The sequence below is a fragment of the Amphiprion ocellaris genome, chromosome 1, assembly GCF_022539595.1.
Source record: "Amphiprion ocellaris isolate individual 3 ecotype Okinawa chromosome 1, ASM2253959v1, whole genome shotgun sequence".
Classification (NCBI taxonomy): Eukaryota; Metazoa; Chordata; class Actinopteri; family Pomacentridae; genus Amphiprion; species Amphiprion ocellaris.
In genome coordinates this window covers 19,602,117-19,619,652 of record NC_072766.1, presented here as the reverse complement: position 1 = coordinate 19,619,652, position 17,536 = coordinate 19,602,117, and the positions used below count along the sequence as shown (strand labels likewise).

Here is a 17,536-nt window from a genome sequence, read left to right as displayed (position 1 = left end):
CCACTTTCTTGAAATTGGCATCAGCAGGACTCTGAATAGGTCAAAGGCTCGTGCATGCATGTTGGACAGGGAGGTTCTGGTTACAGAGAGAGGCTGGGTTGTCCTACTGCCCTAGTGTCCTTTGGTTATCAGGAGTCAGCTTGCAGAAATTATAAATGTTGTAGTAATGTTGTAGTAAAGTAGGTTAGAGTAGAACCGAGGAGCGCTTTTAAAATTATCATCTTTAACATTGTCATTCTTATAAGAAATCTTATGTTTCTGCAGTTTTCCCAGCGCATATCAAAATGTGCATTCATTACTTTATGGTATTTATATATAAACTAAAATGAGAAACTGAAACTGTAATGTATAGTGTGAAAGCTTGTTTAGACAGGTCTACATAACTATTGGTTCCATTGAGGTTTAGTAATTCCCACTTTGCTACCTTATCCAGCACTGCTGTACTCACTGCACTCGAGTCCATGTTACGCAACAGGTATTAGCTAGACAATGAGTTTGCAAACGACCACTCTTGCCTGAATAACGGGCTTTGGGGGCCCTGGCAACAAAATGTGCAAATAAGGTCAAAAAGGGCACTGCAGAGGTCACACCAAACCTCTGAAGATAATATTACTGGAATTTCAGAAAAGATGAGAGGGGATTCGAATAGAAAGGTGTGATGAACAAGTAAATTCCACACATACACAGGGTCTATGCTTTAGTCCCTTTTAGTCCCAACCATGCCTGTCTCGTTATTTTGATTTGCCTCTTCTTTAGTGACTTTTTCATCATAATTTACAGCATATGCTCTGTTTTAGCTGTGCTTGACATTTACCCAGCCTGCTGTATTTACACCTGAAGGCTGCCCAGTGTAACCAGTTGTCTACTTTTAGCCACTGAGCAGCTCATTTGAATAATAGGGGGTTTAAGTACCTTACTCAAGGACTTCAGTTGCTATGGTTGTTGAAGGTGAGGAGAGCATACTGCATCTCATTCCTAACCTACAATGTCCCAACAGGATTAGGATTTGAATTTACACCTTTGTGGTCAGAAGTTGGCCAAGTGTGCCATTTTCCACTCTGAGATTTCCTGAAGACTCATGGCTCTCCTTTCAACCATGGTTACTTAACCCTGATAAACTGCTATTGTTGCTGGTGCGTTCATCATACTGTACTGACCTAATATTGCTAGAAAGCTCCACAACACAAGTGCATTAAAGGGAATTTATGGGCATGAACCTAACAAAAGTTTGCTACAGTAGGTGTAGGTTTAAACTAGCTAACATACCAAAGGTACACGTATAGATATATTAGAAAATGTCTATTTATTTTTTTGCTCAATAGCCAATTAAAAAATATTAAGGAATTGACTTGAACTGCCTCAAGGATGCATGGAAATCTTAGACATTGACATGAGTATATGTGAGTACCCAAGTGAAAGAAGTTGATAGACATGGCGCATAGCTGCTCTATAAAAAGCAGTTGTATAAAAACCTTGGATTAACTTTTTCCACATTGGCTGAAATTCGGTTTTTAATGTTTCTTCTCTGAGTCCACTTACGCTTCATGATGAGAAGTTTTTTCCAGAAGTTCAGGATTTATTTCCTGTGTGATTTCAGTAGCATGGAAGTTGCTAAGCTGCTAAACAACAGCTCTGTTTAAGGCCAACAATGATGGGTGTGAGACAAAGGGCAAGGTGGTGTGTCAGTCTGGGTTGAGTGTGTATTTGTTTGCTGGCAGTGGGAGAATAATAGCAGCTGAGTTCACAAAACAGAAGAAGGGTTCTCCTCAGCTGGAACTGTACTAACACCCCTCAGCCAATCAGGGCCTGTTGCTATGTCTGCTGTGAATCTGCCCCTTTGTGTTGCAGAGTGGGAGAGGGACACACTCACATGCATGTCACAGAGTCCACAGTTTTGAAGAAACATGAATCATGTGGGAGGAAACTAAAAAGTTTTGACAAAGGCAAATTCTAAGGCTAAAATACTCAAACACACTGTCTGGATCTAAATAGTACTTCTAAGTAGTCCAAAGTTTATTGGTGAGATATGCTGGCAGCCAGCTTAACAGTGAAATTTAAAATAACAGGGTCCCCCAGTCGTAGCAGTGATTTCATACAATTTCGATCTGTTTTGCTGTTTAAATTAAATGTGGATCAGCTCTTTCTCACGAGTGACCGTTATCATTCTTTACAGTACTCTGGCAAAAACATGCCAGTTTCTTGGCAGACTTCACCACCACTTCCAGTGTTTTTTAATCTCATAACACGAGGCAGACAAAAACAGGAAAGGTGAGCTGGCAGTGATGTGTGATTCATGTTATAAAGCACTATGGAAACATAGCTGACCCTGTTATTACCATCAAAGTTCAGCAGCAATCATCTGCTATTTTACCACAGAGACAAATAACAAAAGCTCTGTCTGTGTAGAGATTCATGTTAGATACTGAAGTGACGTAAACACTCAGACACACTTAGGATAACATGTGCACTGATATATGTGTCGTTCAAGACACACAAAACAAGCATGATCACATAAACACCTTAAAATACGCAGCAGAAAGTCACAATGTATAATACAAGGACATGGTATAGAGTGGGAGCACAACAGACATGCGGTAAACAACCACAGAGTGTATACACACAGTATACACCACTGCACACTCACAGAGCACAGCAGGAACATTAATTGTCTTCAAACACATTCACGTCAAGCTGCAGCTCACTGTCACATACAAAGACACATATTGGGGCAGCTCATTCCTACACAGAGACACTCTTCAATCACCGTGACGAGAATGTTTAACACAATGTCTCTGTTGCCTTGGTAACGCTTCCCCCCCCACCCCACTTTCTTCCCTGGTCAGCAGTCGTGATTGTTGATCACTGCTCTGCTCTAGTCCCAGGTCAGTCAGACAGGAGAGAAATAACTGAGGCCATGCATCTCTTTCCACTTGCCACACCACCTTCTTTTATGCTGGAACTTTTATAAGAAGAGTGGCTTTTGTTTATCACTGTCACAGTTGTTTATCACCACATCACTGTTTGGTTAAATGTGAATTAAGTCCTGTTGTAGTTTTTGGTTTCACAGAAAATTTAGCAGGATTAAAACATTCAGTGCCCCCATGGGTGCATTGCATTAGTGTATTTTCTAGATGATCGATAGTAACAGATATTAAGGTCAAATATATGCAAGGTAGGCTTCTTATTTTTCACAACTGTCCTTTGCCTGCTAAATATATGCCCACTGCAACGAAGCGTCAACATCCAGGGGTGAAACATTAAGCCACTGGGGAAGTAACAAAAATGGTGGTTCCATTCATGGCCACTTAAGGCGGGCTCCATGCGTGAGTCAGTCCTCTTTGAGCGCCATGTTAAAATACCCAACTTCACAGCATACTTTTAAATCGCATTAGGACTTAAAGTTATACATAATTAAGGATGTGGCTGCTGTGGGTGACAGGTATGTACTGTCACAGCACAGTCCATGGCCCAGAAATGTTTGCATAGCCTGCATTAGCTCCACATCACACTCCACCTTTATACTCATCTTTGGATTAGCTGAGAGTGAGGAAGAGTCCAACACTGCCAAGATGGCAATGGCTATAACCACCACACTGAGCTTTTAAACCTCTATGCAGGAAACTTATGGCTGACATCACAGAGGGTTTGTCCATCTTTATATACAATCAATGACTGTACCTAATTAAGGGATTTTGTTGTTCAAAACTAGTAATGACAACATCATAACTGACACCTCTTTAGGGCGTTCTGACTTAAGTGGTGACATTTTTTTTTCCCCCTTATTTTCAGTGTTGAAGGGAACAGAAAGACTGGACAACTGTGTGTGTGTGTGTGTGTGTTTTTGTTGTTGTGTTTTTTTTACATTAACTTGGCTTCATGAATTTGTGTCAGACTTGGAACAATGGTAGGTAAGGCAGTGGGTAAATTCAAGAAAGCAACTACTATTCTGCAGCAAATTCTATTACAGCACTCAAGAAATTTGTGTAAGTTGTGTGAATCTGTAGGTGTCTTGATATCAGTCCAGTCTTAAAAGCCAAGTACAAAATGTTGGTGTTGCTACACTGACTGTGCTGCCTTGTGTCAGATGGCAACAATGAGCAGAATCAAGATTTGTTAACTATTTACTTGGTTTTCAATGGCTCACATTTGTGTGCTTAATATTTTGCACAGGGAGCCTGAACATTAACCATAAAGGTGATTGTTTTCCATCTAAGGTAAAACACACTTTTAGTTACAAACTTAAGAAAATGTTACACAGCAAATCTGGAATGCTGATTTTAGATAGTCAAATTGTGTACCAGGTTGTCTGACAGGAGGCTGTATACTCAGAGCATGTCAGTATGTATACTGAGACTGTTCACTCTGATGTAGCCTCTGCAGGCCTCTGTATGCTTTTTTGCATATATTACCAGAGTGTAAACGTGGATCCACCCTCTTGTGAAGCACTATAGAAATAGAGAGTAAGGAAAACCACAAGTAAGCAGTCATAATCCGTCAAATATATAGGAGAAGAAAATACAGTTTAGTTGGTCTTGCACACCATCTGGTTTCCAAATATAGTCGGTCACATTGCAGTACTGGCCATGGAACAGAAAAGACGGTATTGCAAACAATTCCCATAGTGGTAGAAATGCAGTTGCCAGAGCTGCTGACACTTCAGATCTGCCACCTGCTTTGCTACCAGTGCATTTGAATACTTTGAAACTGGGTATCATGCTTTGATAGTGTTGGAAAAGCCATATAGTGGACATCAGGCGGCTTGCAAGAACCCAGCCCTGTGGTCGATTTTAGGGAAGACCCTTTCAGATATCCCATACATTGTCTGTGCTGTGCTTTGGGAAGGAGCTTTTATCGGTAATAGTATGTAGAAATCAAAAGAGATGAGAATTGAATGTGTATGTCAGCATTTTAGCAAGTAACTTCTGGCTGTTAGAACTTTTCTGACAGTCTTGCATTAATGCTAGTTAATCTTATCGTTCCATAGTGTATGACTTCAGGCGCTCACCACATTAGCCCCTTTTAGCTGGGCGTTGCTGGCAGACACCATCACAAAGTCATCAAACAGTTGCTTGTGAGAACCTACACTTTGAAATCAGAGAAAGAGAGAACAACAGAAAATGAGAGCTACCAAGTTGTGTCTATATTTATCCCACCGGGGGCTGCAGTAAAGAGATTTAGCATGGAAGAACTGTCAGTGTAATCTCCTATTCTGCCTCTGTATATTCATCATACAGGCAAAGCTGTGTGTGCACGTAGGTATGCGAGTACTAGGGCTGCATGATTCTTCATTAAAAGAGAGTCAGTTTTCGCATTCAGAATTGAGTCTGTGATTACTAATACAAATATTGGCTTTTATTATTTTTTTGAGTGTAGGAGAATTTGACTAGAATTCTAGTGCTCTGGGAGAGGAAGGTTATTGGGTGCACCAGTAGTGCATCATGTAGTATTTTGTGGTGCCATTTCCTTTGGTGATGATTGCTGTTGCAACAATTGCAAAACAGTATGCACGTATACTGCTTGTATATGTGCTTGTGACAATCTTTTCTTGAATGCAACAAAGTTCAACACAATAAAATGGGAACAAAATGAGACTAGTGTTAAATTTAGATTTATCTGCGTTTCTCTCTGCCCCCTCTATTGATGCACAGTCTGAGTGACGTGACAGAAACATGGGGAGTGCGCTGTTTTATTTAACTGATCTCTCTGAAAGTGTATCCTGTATGTGATAGAAGTGTTGCACAGAGAATTAAAATCTGAACTGTGATCTAATGCCGCCCTGGGGTGAATTTGCACTGTATGTGTACATTCAGCACATCCATGCATGCTTCAAGGTCAGGACATAACAGCGTGACATTTTTCATTTACATTTAATACATTTCGTAGTCCTTCACAAAGTGGTGACTAAGACGTGCAAGTGCCGCAAAAAAAGCTTTTGCTTTTACATCAAGGACGTCCACTGCTGTACCTGATCAGAATGAGAAATTTTCAGTCAGAAGGGCTGCACCTTCTCTGTTTGGTTCCATTCAGAAGGAGCTAGATATCATTGTGTGTTAAGCTGACACACCTCAGCGAGCCGAGCAGACTGCTCCCACTGCTGCACTGAAGCTGCCTGGAAATTGCCTTAATACACAGCCTCCCAGCTGGCTGGTTATCTAGAGTCTGCAGGTCCTGAAAAAAATCAAATGCCTTATACATATCAACTTAAATCCTTAAAAGATTTTAAATACCAAAACCAAATGAGCATTTTAAGAAATTGCAAAAATCCTCTTGTGTCTTAGCTGCCTTGCTTTTCTTAAGAAATTGGTCCAGGCATACAAATCTTTGTTCTCTAAGTTTTATTATTTATTCATCTTGAGAAAATTGACTCAGCCCCAAGAGAGCAGTTAGCGCTTTAGTGTCTTGCTCAGGGGAACCTCACCAGTCACTGCAGAGTTATTCATTACTTTCACAGCCTGTCTGGGCATTTAAAGTGAAACATAACAGCTGCTAATGCACTACACTAGCTATTTTAAAAATTGTTTATTTTTCTTACACTTTTAAGTTGATTTTAATATTAGACCGGGATATTTCATGCAAAAGGGAGACAAATTTATATTTTTCAGTTTTGATATTTAAGACTTTTCTCACCAGAACAGCAAGAACTTGCCATTTCTTAACAGACTCTAGTTTTTAAACAGGAACTCAGCTGATGATAATACCACATAATTTGCTTTATTGCAAGGTTTCACATGATCGCATGAGATTTGCTTGGCAGACAGTTTAGTGGAAACATGGTTAAAATGACTTCCTGTCTGCCTTTTGAACTATCTGTGCGTGCTTCATATCTGGCCTTTAGACCACGTCTGTCTATTCCAGTATCTCTGCGGACCTTCTGTCTCTCTTTTTGTGTGCTGTCACCTCTCTGTGGTTGCTGCTCTGCAATATGTTATCACACTTACCATGTGTGTATCATCCTGTCTTTGAGTATCAATAATCCAGCTGCAAGTGAACTTATTAGGGTTGTGTTCCCACTAAGGCTTTGGCTAATAAAATAATCACTTTATTTTATTGAGCAAAATGTCAAATCATTGGTGTTTGTTACTCCTTTAACGTGAGGATTTGACAATTTTCTTTGTATCAAAACAGAGTAAAGTGAATATCTGTGGATTTTGACTGTTGTTGAGACACAAGAAGACATTTGAAGATGTCACAGTGGTCTGTGGAAACCATTTTGTGGCATTTTGTAGATTAAATAATTAATGGATGGATGCAGATTAATTCCAAAATGAAACAATAGTTACTTATTAAACACGGTCCTGTACAAATATCACACACTGAGTACAGAACTGGCTGAGCAGAGGAGGATGGGAGTGGTGGCCATATGGGTACTTACTCCGCATTCAAATTAGCTGTGAGCGTATGTGTGTGAACATTTGTGCGTATGTGAAGAGAGCCGAGCCACTTTTGCCATAGAGAGAGGGCCAACCATGCAGTGATTGTGTGGCTGCAGTGCAAGGATTAATGGGTCATCTTATCTGAATGTGTGCGTGCGTTGTCTTACTTTGTGTGTTTCTCTCTCTCCCTCTGTCTTCCCATCTGTCTCTCTGTTTATACAGCGACACTGCTGGGTACGAAATGTAAAAAATTGATCCTGGCTACGTGTATTCAAATTGCGAGCTTCATAATCATTCTGACACCCAAGTACAAGTGTACAGGGATTTTATTGGAGATGCAGCACATGCACGAGTCATACAACAGTTTGCCGATGCACTGACGTGTTTGACTTTTCTATTTGCCTCTCAGACAGGTCTTAGGTAATGATGAATCATACCAAAGTGTATGTCAGTGTATATTTTGGTGTGTTTACTCCGAAGACTGTGTTGGCTATCAAGGTTGACCCCTCTTCTCTTGTCCTAGAGGCCTTTTTCCATCCCACATGACTCTGTACTGATCCGCTGGTCCGAGGACATCGAGACAGCTGAGAGGTGTTTGTGGGCGTGTGTGTGTGTGTGTGTGTGTGTGTGTGTGTGTGTGTGTGTGTGTGTGTGTGTGTGTGTGTGTGTGTGTGTGTGTGTGTGTGTGTGTGTGTGTGTGTGTGTGTGTGTGTGTGTGTGTGTGTGTGTGTGTGTGTGTGTGTGTGTGTGTGTATGTATGTATGTGCTGAACCAGCTGATCTGTAGGCAGGACTCCAGCTGCACTTGGTGGCAGGCGGTCACAGGTCTAATAATAAGATGGCTGAATCTTAATCCGACCTGTTACATAATTTACATCACACATTATCGGGAGATGGAGCGGAGATCACATGCACATGGAAAAAAGAATAACAGGTTTCCACTGTTTGTTTGTGTATCTGGGTTTGGGCCTATTCAGTGCTGGATGTATCAGTAAAGCTTCTTATTTAAACACTGGACCTAAACCTGATTATATTTTTCTTACTGAAGTGTTTTCTGTTTGCATTTCTCAAGCAGTGCTAGTAGTTGCTATGGTAGTTCCCTCACTGAGTGCAAGGGGGACCAGTGAAGTTTTAAAAGAACCCCAAACGACATCATGTACACACACATAGAGAGCTCTAAAACAAATTGAAGAAAGAGAGGAGCACATATTTATTCAAAACTAACATTTTACAGAGATGAAGAGATAGGAATGAATTGATCATGATCCAGTTGGAAAGAGAGGAAGAGGACAGGAAGGAAAAGGCAGGATTGAACGTTGAACCAAGCTTGGAGGCTTAATGATTGGTAGACAATGCTGATTGTTACATAAATTCCCAAAAGATATTAACCAGTTGCACCAAAAGCAGGATTAAAAATGTTACAGAGGAAGAAGCTCTGTCTCTAGCATCGAGCATCACACTAAAACACCAGCAATATATTGCAATCATATATTTGGTTTTTTTAGTTTGAAGTTGCTGAAAAAATACACAATCAGATTTCAGCTCTGGACACAGCTTCTGTGCAAAGGTTTGCTACATCTTTGCTGTTTTTGTTTTGTGCTGTATCCTGATCACCTTCCAGCTTCCATTTACGATGCATGTCTTTGTGCTGGTATGTGAGTTGTGTGTGTGAGTTGTGTGTGTAGGCTTCATAGGAATGTTCTATTCAGGCACTACACCCTAATGAATGACAGCTCTCATCTTAGCATACGCAAGCTGGGCCCCCTTAACCAAAGCCTCTATCACTGGCCCTTTGTCCTGCACTGCATGTGTGTGTTGCTGTGTATACTTCGAAGTAGATTATGTGTGTGCAATGGTGTTGTGTGCCATGGTGGCCATGTGTGTTTTTACCATGTGTGCTCTAGGGGTGAATGTACTTGGGCTTGCTTTTCCTAGAAAGCAGCAATCTGACACCCACTGTGCACACATGAATTGGAGCTCTGAGTGTCTGTGTGTTCATGGGGGGTATAGACAGGCAAATAAGTAGTTTAAGCGCTACCTTCCTCCCTCCTCAGAGGGTGTTTTCCTCCGCTTCCTTAATCAATCTTTTACCTTCCTGGCTTCGTCCATCCATGCTTCCTTTCTCTTTTGCTCCTGGCCTCCATCACAGAGTGTCACCTTTAGCCCAAATCCTAATAGCACCAGGAACTGAAGACTTTTTCCAGTACAGACTGGGATTCTGAAACCTTAGCATCACATCAGCCAGTCAGTACCCACTATATCCAGTGCTTTTAAGCCAACCATCATGCAAAGGCGATAGACTGTGACCTTGAATGTTGACCGTTGTCGTATATTACTCCCTTTCTCCTGTCTCTTGCTCTCTTTTTCTCCCCCACTATTGGTTTCTTGATCCCTTTGTTCAAGCCTTTCCGATCCCAGCCCATAAAGAAAAGGAGATTGTCTCTGAATATAGCCTCCCTCTCCATGTCTTTCATCCTGTGCTTATTCAGCCTACAGCTGGCTAGCAGACCCCCTCCTCCCGTCCCTCTCTCGCTCCCTCCTCATGTTTTGTGTTGGACTGCGTCTCTCTCCACGTGCAGCAGCAGCTCAGAGGCATGTAGGAGGAGTTCCCTGAGAGGAATGTGCGTGACTGGCTGGCTGACTACGATACGTACCCACACATACATACAGCAGCAGCTCGTAGCTCACACTTCTGCAGAGCCAGCTGAGAGGGACTCTGTTCTAGCCAGTTCTGCTCTGGTGGGAGGAGGACAGGTTATGTGTTTGTGTATCTGTATTCCTATCCTTATGAGGTTGTGATGTTGTCAGAGTGAAAAAAAGAGAAGTGTCCACTTAAATTTGACTTCCATTTAGTTTGACTCTGATTCCGCTATTTAGAAATTCAGAGTTTATGAGCCGCCACCTTCTGTACATCAGTGTGCTGTGAGGAAAGAAAGCTGTAATTCTTTGTGCTGCTGTATATCAGCTGACCTCCTGAGGGATTCTGGGAGTTTTCTCTGAAGGAGTGCAGGCAGTAGAGAGCTAAGACAGGCTCTTCAAGTGTCTGCTAAAAATACCTTACTTAAGATCTAAGCTTCAATTATAACACAAACAGCAGGTTTCTGTTCATTTTGTGGTGGCAAAAGACAAACGTACAATTAAGCAACATTTGATTGGTGACCTAATATATAACAGCCTCCAACTTGCCCCGTTTAAACCCTCCTATAGATTCAGCTGTTGTGAATAATAACGTACAACAGAGTGACTCAGCGTGAGCTATAATTTTAATGTGACAGCCAGCTGATTATTCCTTGTCAGGAGCCTTTGTGTGGCTATATAACTGTTAATTTGAACAGAGTCAGAGGGGAATAACCTATTCCAAAACAGTGAAAGGTTGAATCAGCCCTACTCTGTCCTGCCAGCCCCACCCACACTACCCTGGCAAAATTTGTGAGGCACAGAGTGGTGCAACACACACTCAATTATTTCGGTCCTGTACTTTTCTCATACATCTGATTGAGATTTGTTTGGAAATGTTTTGCCAGTGAGTGTTAATAATGTCACTGTCAGTGCTGCCTATGTTTGTGTATCCTGTAATAGAGAAGGAGCAGTCAGTGTGTGGCTTCACCCCTCAGCTCAGCTGACATGGAAGGTCTAAATATATTCCTTTAAAGCAGCCAAACTGGAAAGGTTGTGTCATCCACCGCCTTCCCCACACCCCTTCTCTAAACAAGCCTTTCCAGCTAAAGTTAAATAGCCTTATCCACTTAAGCAAAAACCTAAACAAAGATAACCTGTCATGCATCATGGCAATACATGTGGTTTTCCGCTGTTGTTTGGGCATTTTTATTGTCCCCGCATCAGTAACAGAATAGGCGGATAAGTAGATTAAATTCTATTTTCTTCCAACCAGTTCCTTGTTTGCTATTTTGATATGAAGTGATTTTTAAAAATATGCTGACCTTCTGTTTCTCTGTGTTGTCCAGATGCCACAGAGGAGTTTTTCGAGTACGATGCTGAGGAGTTCCTGGTGTTCCTGACCTTGCTCATCACAGAGGGAAGGACACCAGAATATTCCGTGAAGGGCAGGACTGAGGGGCTGCACTGTCCACCAGCCCAGTCGGCCATGCCTCCTCTTCACAAGCATGAATGCAGCGACAAACTGCCCCAGGTAGAACATGTCAGCATAACCTTATGTACACAGTCTCTCATGTTTTTGTGTCTTTAATGTAAAAGGAGGCAGTAGCTCCTCACTTTACCAGAGGTTGTTGCTGCTCCATTTGTGTAGCTCAGATCATAAGCATAAGCAAACTGGTTACACACTGAACGTATTTGTCATGAATGACTTTAGTGATAATTAAAAAAAATTCTGTGTTTATACCAGCAGAACTGGAACTCAACAGCCAATATTCAGTGACAGAATCACTAGATCATAATACCTCTCTATGACTGTTCAAGCAAACTCTTGATTTTGTAACCTTTATGTAGTTCTGATTAAATGCAGGGTTGTAATATGAGAGGTGTACCTAATAAACCGGGTGTGCACTGTACCCCTCTGTCACTGGAATAACAACGCAAAAAGAAAATATACAGTAAACCTTGTTTGAACTCCAATGTCGTCTGAATTAATTTGCACAGAATTCACTTAGCTCTAAGAGGGACTCCTTGGGGTCCCATCTGCTTTGCCCCTAAGATTCAGGATCCCCATGTTGACATTCACTAATGACCACTAACCTTCCACCTTTGTCTGCGGCTGTGTGTCTGTTTCCAGTGTCGGCAGGCAAGACGAACCCGTTCTGAGGTGATCCTGCTTTGGAGGAACAGCATCCCCATCATGATCGAGGTCATGCTCCTGCCAGACTGTTGCTATGGCGATGAGTGCCCCCCGAGTGACCCCATCAGCGACCCGGTCATCAAACGAGATGCTCTGCTGCTGGAGAGATGGACCCTGCAGTCAGTTCCAAGGCAGTAAGGAACACACACACACACACGCACACGCACACACACGTACTGTCTTAAACATGGACAATGCTAGAAAAGCACACTTCTGTCTGTTTTCATAAAAATACTAAGACAGGGTTATTCACATGAGCAGGTACCCACAAACACAGAGAGAAGAGACATACTGTACATTATATTTCCAAGGTTCCTAGCTTCTCCCTTCATCCATTTCTTGCTTATTTTTGTTGCTCACACAGCTAGTGCTTTCAGATACTCCGCTTGCTTTGATATTCTGTTTTGTTCATGCAATATAATTTTAAACACAAAAGACATACAGTATCTGGATCAAATACTGGAAAATGTATACCTTTAAAAGTAAAAGAAATACCAAAAAAATAAAATACCATGAAAATACCTTTATATATGTTGTGTAGAGTGCCTTAAGGTGTGCTAAAGTGACTACATGTGCGAGTATGTACAGGTTTCATCAACACACCCGCTGCACGTGGAATGAACATGGGCCAGTTGGGTAACAGTTGTAGTCTGACAGCATATTGGATCAGCATCAACAGCAGTGTATTCCTTCTCCTTTTATGCCAAAATATAATCATACATAAGGATACATAAAGGATCAATAAAGGAAATGGGGAACAGAAATTCAACAATAATTCTCTGAAAAGCTTGAGTGAAATGCGCTGAATTGAAGTACAACAGCGGCAAAAACAAAGTTTTGGGATAAACTACTACGCTGAATTTTAAGGTGTTTCTGTGTACAGACCTTGTGTCACACTACAATACTATACCTGCGTCTAAGGTCTTGTTTAGGCTGCCAACCCAGTTTCATTATCCAGATTTTAGAAATTGGACAGCAAAAGAAACATATGAATAAGATCTTTGTTCACAACCTGGATCCAAACCACATTTGGACATGGTTTGAAATGCAATTCCAATCGCATTTCTACCGCTGTGTCGTAGCCCAGAAGGTGTGGCAGCTTAAATGGGATTTCAAAGTGTTTTTTGCATCACATGCAATACAACACAAAACCACCACGTCAAATCCAGATTGACAGAAGTGCTGAGCAAAATTCTTGCTGCTACTAGCAGAGTTCTTTGGAGGGCACCATGGACAATAAAAATCTGTCTGTCTGCTGGCACTTTGGGGAGAGGCTTCCACCACAGCTACAGCAACCCATGCAGATAAGTTGGTTACATCTCCACAATCTGACAGCGTGTCCTAAAGGTCTGGGTTGAGAAACAAATCTGACTGGCCATCAGACCAAACAAAGCCTATACAACAAAGACTATATTCAGAATACACTTATATAGCTCCCATGAACTGTATAAACCTTCACAAGACCTTCCAGAATGTTATTACTTGTTTATATATTTCAATAATTTTAATGTACAGTAAGTTCTAGCAAGGAAATGATCAATGCAAGCTGCTATAATGTATCTTATCGTAAATGTACAAAATGGCATTACATTAGATGCGCATGAGTTTCATATATCACTCTGGAGATCATGAAGACATCTACTGATACTATTGTCAAGAGGTAAAAAGCAAAGGCTAGTAAAAGCTATGAAAGAAAAACTAAAATAATGCACAAAAATACATGCCATAATTTAGAATATCATGATAACAAAATGTAAAAAACCAATACCATCAAATATCCAGATAATTGGATTGGCACTCTGGGAGTTAATTAGCCTGGCAGATCGGCCCACTTTTCTACTCACGAATACGAACAGAGCACACTTTGTGTTTGGAAAAAAAAAACACGCACACACACATCCCTTAACTGTTTTCTCATTAACCTGACACACTGGCACACTTCCACCTCTTTTTAACTGTGTTTTTAATAGAAGCGGCGATCGTTTCATTGAGGAGAAGACCCTGCTGTTGGCTGTTCGCTCCTACGTCTTCTTCTCCCAGCTCAGCGCCTGGCTCAGCGCCTCCCATGGCATCGTCCCCAGAAACATCCTGTACAGGTCAGACGCAACACTGAGTGAAGACTTGGGCAGTGGTGGGCTGAAGGTTTCTCAGTCAGGCTGTCAGACTAAAGTGTTAAAACTACAGGAAACTTGCTAAAGTTGTGTTTATTTCAATGTTAAAAATGGGTGTAAATCCTGTTTACTGAATCTCACTCTCTGTCCAACAGGATCAGTGCTGCTGATGAGGACTTGGTGTGGCAGTTTTCCCAACCACCTTCAGAGCACATTTTCCCTGTTCCCAATGTGTCCCAGAGTGTTGCGCTGCAGGTTCGTGTCCAGTCGCTCCCCAGACAGCCCACCTACCCCACCCTGGCCTGCAGCATACACACCGGCCTTCCTCCACTTTACAGCAAGACTCCCAGCCTCAACCCAAACCTCAACAGCCATGGTGGCCTGCCCACCCTCAAAAAGAGCCAGGATCCCAGTAAAGACAACCTCCTTCACAACTCTAACATGTACAGCAAGAGCTCCAACTCCATGTCTGGCCTTCTCCTCAATGGTTTACCCATTCCTAATCTTCCCATCAACAACATCCCCATTAATAGCCTTCCTCACACTACTGTACCACATCCGTACAGCAAGAAGAGCAAGGAGCCTGGTGAAAACCACACGTATCAGAACGGAGAGCTTCCGCAGGTCAACATCCCCCAACGTCAGGGCTCACCGCTGTTCCACCGGCCTTCTCATTCCCCCACGCCCTCCCGCTCCCACTCCCCATCCCCACTTCCCACAAGTAAAGCAGGGAAGTGGCTCTACTCAACCCTCAACGGTTCATCTGACCCCACACAAGCAGAGGACTACGGTTCTGGTACCAACAGCAGTGAGAGGTCAAAGGGACCCATCCCTGAGCCTCTGAGAGCTTTTAAGAATTTATCCTTGGCCGAGCCACCTCGTTGCCCCTCCCCAAGGCCTGCAGCATCCGAGACAAACCCCCTGATTGGCTCCTTGCTGCAGGAGAGACAGGAAGTTATAGCCCGCATTGCACAAAGGCTTAACTTCTGTGACCCCACAGCCCCACCACTCCCTCCTGGCCTTTTTGCATCTGACAACCCTCCCAAAGCCATGTGGGGCAGTAATCATGACGACTTAACTGCCAGTAAGACCAAAGAGCCTGACGTACCACCCTATGAGTCTGTGGGACGTGTGTGGCCCACCCCGTTCAACACACCTGTGACTGACACTTCTTTTGTTAAACGGGAGAGCTCCTCCCCTAAACCTGCAGCCTGCAGGAAGCTGAAAATGACTGAGACAAGAGACAGAGAAGAAGAGAGGAATGGAGAGAAGGAGCAAGACAGAGAGAATGAGAAAGACAGGGAGAGGGAGAGAGACAGCTCCCTCATCGCCCAGGCGGTCCAAGACATTACTAGACTCATCCAGGAGAGACTGTCTGTCCCCTCTCTGTCCCCCAGGCACAGCAGAAGTGGCAGCCCTCTACACCACACACACACAACAACAGTCACACACACAGTCCGCACATACTCGCACACCACGCACATCCCACAAGCCTCACACACTGCCACCAATGGCTACACTAACGGCCACATACCCAGCCACGAAACTCACAGAGGCAGCACACACACCGCTGCAACACACATGCCCGTTTGCACAGACAAGCCCCAAGTCGATCCGGGGACCGAATGCCATTCTCCCCGGGCCCAAAATGGTGCTCAGTTTACACTTGAAGAATCCTCATTCAGAGGCCAGTCCTTTGCTCAGACTGGTCAGTGTTTACGAACTTCTCCCCAGGAAAAGCTCAGAGTCAGGACACCCAGCAGCCATGAAAACCCCTATGCCTCCCCTGTCCTTGAGAACAGTCCAAGGAATGCCCAGATTTTTAGCTGGGTTTACAGTGATGCCAGCCCAGCCACGAACTGTAACAGAAGCCACGACCACAGCAAGCCTCAGCCTCAGTCTCACTCCCAGATGCAGATGCACAACTGTGCACCAGCCCAGGCCTCTGCCCTCCAGGATGAGAACCAGGCACCCTCGGAGTCTGGATGCTCCAGCACATCCAGTCCAGACATGACTCCATCTCCTACTGTCCTTGTAAGGGACTTCTTTTTTTAAATAGCTTTATTTGTCCATACACATTTGTAATTTTTACACTTTAGTTTTGTATGTACATATTTTAAAAAAAATTTTAAAAAATGACTTACAAAGCCCCTGTTCCTAGTCTTTATGCTAATCTAACTGGTGATGGCTTAATGTTTAACATGCAGTCATCCAAACAATACTGATCTTCTCACAAATCTCAGCAAATCTACTCCTATTTATGGTATTCCTTTAATCTTACAAATGACTAAATAGGCATTAGGCATTCCTGAAATTTACCATCCATACAGGAAAAAGCCTCCTGATTTATATTGTCTTGTCTTAGTACAAGTGTGGCTTGATAAATGCAGATAATTTCGGTTCATTTGCAAGCTGTCTTAATCTTTCTCTGTTTCTGTGCTCTAGCGCGCTCACAGCCCCTCCCCTCTGCGTCCCTGCAATAGCTGGAAGAAACAGAATCGCCACTCATTAGACGCCACAGCGACCAAGGCTTTCCATCCCTGCACTGGCCTGCCTCTGCTCTCCAGCCCTGTGAGAAATACACACACACTCACACACTGATGCTACATCTACACAGTAAAACTCAGTCATCTCCCACTTGTAATTTGAATATTGGTTGAGACGACACTTCAGTCACATGCAGGGTTACAGGCACAGTCGAATGCCTAATGACTTAGTCGTGATTAGTAGTCACTGTCGGTGTCCATGCAGTTGTGTTTGTCATAACACCACACTCACTACCCTGTATTCCAGGCCATCTGTAGCATTACTCACAGCGCTTTCACCAGCGAAAGTACTGTGGTGCTGTGAATGTTTGTCATGAAGAGACTTTGAAATATCTGGCAGCTGTTTCTTTTATGGCTGCTGGGCTACTGAGTAGTTATCCAGAGTTAATGTACACACAGAACCACACAAAGCAGGAGGTAAAGTGTGTGAATCATCTGTGCATCATCAGCCATGTTAAGTTTCATCATCACAATTTCCTATCTGATCACTTACACTCACACATGTCAAACTGACATGTGCACAAACACACACATACACTCATAGAAACTCTCAGTCCCACCAACACTGAAGTTCCCGCATACACATCATGGTGCCATTGTACAAAATGTAGTAATATAGTATGTTGATCTTTTGAACTCAGTTTAGCTATATCATGACTTTTTGTTTTTTAATCGTTAACAGTACATCAAATTC

At 42.8% G+C, this 17,536-nt stretch overlaps 1 protein-coding gene across 1 annotated transcript in view; it reads left to right on the top strand.

Annotated features, from left to right (window-relative positions):
* Positions 1-17,536, top strand: part of atosa (atos homolog A) — a 31,548-nt gene that overhangs the window by 9,915 nt on the left and 4,097 nt on the right. Inside the window, exons 2-6 of the mRNA XM_035944145.2 lie at positions 11,338-11,522; positions 12,123-12,319; positions 14,156-14,281; positions 14,452-16,330; positions 16,742-16,867. Of these exons, the coding sequence (XP_035800038.2) occupies positions 11,338-11,522; positions 12,123-12,319; positions 14,156-14,281; positions 14,452-16,330; positions 16,742-16,867 (2,513 nt within the window). The remainder of the gene's footprint in view (positions 1-11,337; positions 11,523-12,122; positions 12,320-14,155; positions 14,282-14,451; positions 16,331-16,741; positions 16,868-17,536) is intronic.